The sequence below is a fragment of the Zingiber officinale genome, chromosome 8A (assembly GCF_018446385.1).
Source record: "Zingiber officinale cultivar Zhangliang chromosome 8A, Zo_v1.1, whole genome shotgun sequence".
NCBI lineage: Eukaryota > Viridiplantae > Streptophyta > Magnoliopsida > Zingiberales > Zingiberaceae > Zingiber > Zingiber officinale.
Genome location: NC_056000.1, coordinates 50,410,031 through 50,416,733, shown reverse-complemented (window position 1 = coordinate 50,416,733; position 6,703 = coordinate 50,410,031). Strand labels below are relative to the sequence as shown.

General features: G+C 34.0%; 1 protein-coding gene across 2 annotated transcripts; it reads right to left on the bottom strand.

Annotated features, from left to right (window-relative positions):
- Nucleotides 1–695: 695 nt before the first annotated feature.
- LOC122011503 (protein FMP32, mitochondrial-like) lies at nucleotides 696–3,964 on the bottom strand. Of its 2 annotated transcripts, none has more exons than XM_042567894.1 (6): nucleotides 3,503–3,964; nucleotides 3,299–3,430; nucleotides 3,154–3,213; nucleotides 1,543–1,643; nucleotides 1,066–1,132; nucleotides 696–983 (listed from the first exon to the last, which is right to left on the bottom strand). In XM_042567894.1, the coding sequence occupies exons 1-6, from the start codon at nucleotides 3,689–3,691 to the stop codon at nucleotides 858–860; spliced, it is 675 nt and encodes a 224-aa protein (XP_042423828.1). In that variant the 5' UTR covers nucleotides 3,692–3,964; the 3' UTR covers nucleotides 696–857. The 2 variants fall into 2 exon arrangements, with proteins under 2 accessions (XP_042423828.1, XP_042423829.1); XM_042567895.1 differs by having other exon boundaries at nucleotides 3,539–3,964.
- Nucleotides 3,965–6,703: the final 2,739 nt, after the last annotated feature.

Sequence of the window (6,703 nt, the reverse complement as noted above, 5' to 3'; positions counted from 1 at the left end):
GTGCTAGTCACTATTATAAAGGCTAGTAGCCACTCATAATTTACCTCCTCCGTGTTGACATTGGGACAGATTGACGGGGATACTGGGAATGAGCGTATTCGTCTTTTATCATAGTATCATAATATATAACATAAAGATGATTCACTTGTCCCCTTCACCAACCTATTCTTAAGTCAAGACAGATAAGATAAATTACAAAAGGCTACTGACCATTAGTAAAGTAACCAAAGTACGAGGAAGGACCTACTTAGACATGTCAAGTTTCGAACTCAAAATTTTATAGAATAACACTGTCTCAGCAACAAGTCATCCTGCTAATATATACTAGATGGATTGAGTGAGAATTGAGTAACAAAAACAAGTCTTTTTTATTATCAGAAAATTTAATTTTATGTTATGAACCAAATTATATGATAATATTAATTAAAAAAAAGGTGAAGCCGTCCAATCCCCTGCCAAATTTTGACGCTTATCACTACAATCATTATTACATGTATTTACCAGCGGAGCCAAACTTAAGACCATATTTTTTCAAGATTGTACCTGACATTGTTTACCTAAAAGCTTATTGCTCAAGGAAAGACTAGCTCAATAATTGTTAGATAGCATACAAAACCCCCTAAATCTGATGTCCAAAGAAGAAACAAGAATCACTGATCAATACAACTAGCTAGTTCTTCGGGCATTTGATAAAATTTGTGAATAAGATAAACTAATATTATTAAAAGCAATTTAAGAAATTGAGAACCTCAAAATATTTTAGCTTACACAAGCATGACCCTCATTTTTTTAAAAAAACAGAACCATTAAAATTGTCTCAGCATAAATAGATATTGTATCAAAAGATCACAAACTGTTCATAGATTTTTCCAAATGCTCCTAACAGCAAGACCCCATGTTGATACTGAAACGAGAATAGCAATCCAAAATTTTGTATCACCGTACTTTGCAGTCTCTAATTGTGTTCTCAATTCGTGAATTTCCTAATGAACAATAGAAAAAAAATCAAATTATTAATGTCAAATAAACGAAAACTAGCCAAATATACCGATATGAACACTTTACCCGGTCAAGTTTATTAGTGAGTTCAGTAGTTTCTGCAACCTGCTTAGCTAGTTCATCAAGTATGCGCCTAAATTAAGAAAAGAAACGTTTTAATAAAACTAATGCACATCTATTATAGTACATTATAAACTTAATGCTTTTGCACTAATAAACGCATAGTCTTTTAGACATTCCATGAAAGCAAAAATGATCTAGAAACATGATAAAAAAGACACGATAAAATATCTTTAGCTCATTACCTACACAATGGATTCAACAATACTCAAGTTGAAATTTGTCACTACTCATCATGAAGTAGAAAGGTCATTTATAGAAATCTATAGTAGATTATAAATCAACACACTTGGTGAAGCAAATCTACCAAGTTTAAACGAACATTAACAACTTACTAGTCAAAGCAGAATAGTGTCTTCGATCAATACAAAACAAAGCAAACTTTGAAAAATATTAAGATAAAAAACATAGCCAAATTATTACCCTCTTTCAAGATTTAAATCCAAACGATGTCCAGCAGTGACTTTCTCAATATCCCTTTGAAGTTTTCTAGTCTCTTGTTGTAACAACGAAAAATGATGCTCCTATAATCAAAAGATAAACTCATAAGTGTAATTAACAATGATAAGATAATAGATTTGAATGAAAAATTGAAATTACATCATTGGCAGATTTAGCATTTTTTAAATAATCTTATGAAATATCATAAAAAAAACATAATAAAATAATCTAATTAATCGACACCTATTTGACATTAAAGATTTTAACCAAAAAATAGAACTATTAATATAATTAATTATGTAATAAATAATATTAATTTTAGAGACATTCACTACTTTGATATTTATAAAAAATTAATCAAATTTTAATAATCAAATTGTATAATTAATGACGGTGTCTATTGTAGGCAATGTCATTGAATCTAGGGCATAAGAATAAAAGCCTAAATACAATTCAACGTCACATAAATCTGAAATATTATCATAATGATAATTTTATACGACCAAAAAGCTCAGCTCAAGCAATACATATAGCAGTATTGCATGATAAAACATGGTAGAGGGATAAATGGTCCATTTACCCAAATCAAATACTAGAGAATGTCTCATTGTAGAATTTAATTTGCATTATTAGTAAATCATTTGTTGTTTGATAACCTTTTATTCTATTTTCCAAAACAATAAAGTAAAATAAACTATAAGTCACTATCATATTAAGGTTTGACCTAGTTGAAATTTCACAACCTAAACTCAATCTTGGCATGAGGCTCAAACTCCAAAGCACTTTTATGCATTTTTTTTATTACATCTCCTTCCCAAAACTAAATTCTCATGTTCACATTGAAACTAGAGATAACTGGCATTATGCATTCAACTAGATTGGATGAATTCACTAAAAAATATTATCTGTTGTGTCTAGCATGAAGGGATTATTTGGTAAATAATCTCCCTTTTAGAATTTCATAATGATGATAAAGAAATAAACAACAACTGTGAAGATAACATTTGAAAGTAACTATGACTCAAAAAAGATACACTTTGTATATTTTCAACACAACATTTAAATATATTTCTCTAACACAATGTATTCTCTAATTTGATGGGAGATAATAGGCCACTTGACTTTATACAAGTAACCATAATAATAGGCTAAAAAGTAAAATCTTTTGTACTAATAAATAACAAACTAATGATGACAAAATGAACTTTTGATCTAACCTACCAATGCTTAACCTATACATAAAAATAGAGTCTAAAACTAGTTAAATATTAATCAGCTAGTTGGAAAGTAAAAAATATTAACATGAACTCATTAAATATATGATTACTTTGAATAATATTATCAACAAAGAGGGTCACCAAAATAATGACACTCCAACATATTTTAAGTATTCATTAGAATCATATAAGTTGTAACTTTTTGATACACAAAACACTCTATTGAACAAAAAATTAAATTGGTTAAATATAAATATTAAAAGTCAAACAGATAAGAAGGGTAATTAGTTATGGCATAGCAATCTTTAAAATAAATAAAATTATCTGTCAATTATCTAAACAAAGTATAAAAAAATTATATCTACATTTATTATACCTGTGTGCTCTTCATTTCAGACTTGAATTTTGATATATTAAAATCTTGAATCCTCTCAATCTATATAAACATTAAAATACGTTATCAACTTTTGTAAATAATGGCATAGCAAACCTAAAAAAATAATAAAAGAGATGTCATAAACCTCATCCATTTCAGATTTTAACACAAATGAGTGTGTCACATTCTCCAAACTATCATTTAAAGTTTCTGTGAGAGTTAATGCGATAGCCTCTGCTTGTTTGGTCGGCAATCCTTGTGCTTCCAATTTTCTAACCTGAAAAAAAGTCAAACACTTAGCAATAAGAAAATCATTCTATGTAAATATACTATTGTGAATAAAATCTACCAAAGCTAACGTGTCGGCAAGATAAACTTTATTTACATGAGTCTTCCCAATCTGCGAAGAGAAATGTCGTAATAGTGGAGAAGAATCGGACAAATGGAAATCAATGGGCCGTATCAACGACAAACATCGAAATCCTAGATTAGCACCGCCTCTCCTATAAACGAGGGATGCGAGGGATACGCTTGACATTATGAGCGAAAAGAAGAAGATGATATATGCAAAAACGATATACTAGGGAAGCTAAAAACACAGGCAATGTTTCTTATGCCTCTTTCCCGCTTCGTCAATGCTACTCCTAGGTCGCGCGGCTCGAAAAGGAAGGCGGCGCGGCTCGAAAAGGAAGGCGGCGCGGCCCTCGTAAAATTTAGGAGAAAAGTAAGGCGGTGAAGTTCCAGGAGAAAAGAGAGGCGGCAGCGGTTCTTATAAGGCAAACAAAGGGCGCGGCGAAACCTAGGACAAGAGGGAGGCGGCGTGGCAAGTTGTATAATATTATTTATACTATTGTTTATTTTATTTATTGTATTTCAAAATTTTCTATTTTTCCTAATTAAATTACTTAGATTCCTATTATCCATATTTTTATATAATATATAAACAATATACCACTTAAAAAAATATATATATTTTTATTATCTAGTGTAATTCAAATTATATTTTTATATTATATATTTTTAATTTTTATATCAATATATTAATAATTTATTTGCTCTCAGCCTCTCCTACACGTGTAATCCCATCCTTTCTCAATTTTCACCTTCTATCTGTCGGAGAAAAATAAGGGAAAAGATTGAGGGATCAGAGCGAGTAAACACAAATCGAAATGAGAATTAGGTCAAGCTAACATGACAATACGTAAGTTTACATAATCAATAGTAACAAAAGATATATTACATTTTGTCAATCTTCAACAGAAAAATAATATGTTAAAAAAAATTTTAAAAAAAATTCAAGGAAAGACACATAAGGTCCACAAAAAGTGAAATGATGGACTATATCTTTATATATCTATCCTTGAATTTTTTCTTAAATTTTTTTCTTTAAATATATCATTATTCATTTTAGAATTAATAGCAACAAAAGACATATTGCATCTTTATCGAATACTAGTACACATCTTGATATAAGTTTGCATTTTTGTGAACCAGCATCATTGCACATTCTTTACCGGTCCAATAATTAGCGACCCAAATATAACAAAATTCTAGCTCAACAACGATCAAAACAACTAAAATCACACTAGATGATTGTAAATACCAAATAGTTCTCGTGATAATTTTGTCACCAAAGTAGTTGGCTTCCGCTTTCACATTGACACTAAGAGAATGCCTGACACGGGCAGAAGAAACATACAGTAGATTGGATTTGCATATGCTAAAAGCCACTCTTAACTTATATATCTAGCCACGCCGGTTGTTTTGCTTCTTCGCATCGAAGGCAGCTCCATCATTGAGCATGTCCTACGCATGCATCAGTTTCCATTCCAAGCTTCGAGAGAGCAAATGCTTGCAAGTAGAAGGCTGTCGGCCACTCAGTCATGCATGCTTGATGTAAAATATCGAAAATGGGCGAAGCACTATAAGGGAATTCTTCGGAATTTTTAAAAAAATTTTGAAAATTTTTCGGAGCTTGTATGGACGAGTTTACGGGGATAAAAACGGGGTCCCGGGAAAACGTGTTTAGGCTACTCTATTTTAACAAGAAAAAGTTGAATTTTCTTTTCTATTTTCTTTTCTTCTTTTCCTCTCCCGTGCCATAACCGTTCCCCCCTCTTTTCTTCTCCTCTCACTCGTGTCGTGCCCATTTCTCCTCCCAATTCCCCTTTGCCTCTTCCTCTTAGCCTCTGCCCTAGCGTCGGCGCCACCGCTTCTCTTCTCCTCTGCACGCCACTTTCGATCCATTGTCGTCGGTCCGAGCACCACTCGAGAGTCGCCTTCCAGAACAACGCCTGCGTGGCGCTGTCTTCCTCGTGCCCTAGCGCCGGTGTAGATCCAGCAACTCTTCTTGAGCATGCCTTAACGTGGAATCCTTCGCCCTAGTCTCACCTCTCGTGCCCTAGTTCCAAACCCCCGCCGGCTCCTCTTCTCCCGATCGCCTTCAGCCGTCCTACTCTCGGATCACCGCCCCTTGCGCCATTGAATTCGGTCGGAAGAGGGAGTACCGAGCCCTCTACTAATCTTCCTGCCCTAGCACTGTCTATGATTCCTTGATCTCTTCTCTAGCTGACGGCGAGGAGCATAAGGTCGCCCTAGCAGCGATTTTGGAGGTAAGTATCATACCTAGCTGTGGGTTTTGGACTTGATCTTGGTGGAGTGGTGTTGATTTGGGAGTTTTGTGTCCGAAGGTAGAAGATTTGCTAGATTCCAACCACCCCATCACTGTTCGCTGGAGTTTCCTTCGCCAGATAGTTCATCACCTCCGACCAGTGGAGAGAAAGAGGTAAGATGAATAGGTTGTTTATGGAATTAGGTTGTTTTGTTGATTCTGGATTTGCTTTTCTTGATTCTGGTCAGTGAAGTATCCAACAAGGAGGTTGGGCTCGGTGGAGGGTCTTGGTTCCGGCAGCTATTCCATCTGGTAGCCCATCTTGTTGTCAGTATCAACAGTCCCTGCTGTGGATCAACAATCACAGCTGTGAATTGAGGTAAGAAGTAGAGAAATTGTTTCATTTCTTGTAGCGTACACAGATTTGTAGCTAGGAAAGGTTAAGGACAATGCCAGTTGAGGATTTGATTTAGCTAATTAATTTATATGTAATTAGCTAAATCTGTATATATGTTATTACAGGACTTTGATTCGAGACGGTGTCTCAATGAGGGATCTATTTCGGATATGATCCTCTTATCGGAGGCGGGTACCTTGACTTATCTTTGATAATGTCATGTTGATATGTTTAGTAGGATATAGCCTTTAGTAATAATTATGTTCGTTCTTATTTCGATATGTCACTATCGGATAACTGTTACATGCTTGTTTGCTCACCTGTTATGTATTTTATGTTAGTACCCACATGATTATATATATGCTCATATGGTAGTGACATACCATGCCTCATTATGCTCAGGGCCTAGGTTTTTATACCCTACCTGACCTGTGTACCTTAGGTCTTCAGATTTGACCATCGAGACTACGATACTTATTTTATATATATGGATATTGTTATGCTGATCAGGTTATTTTCATGCTTAGTGTCATGCATCATCT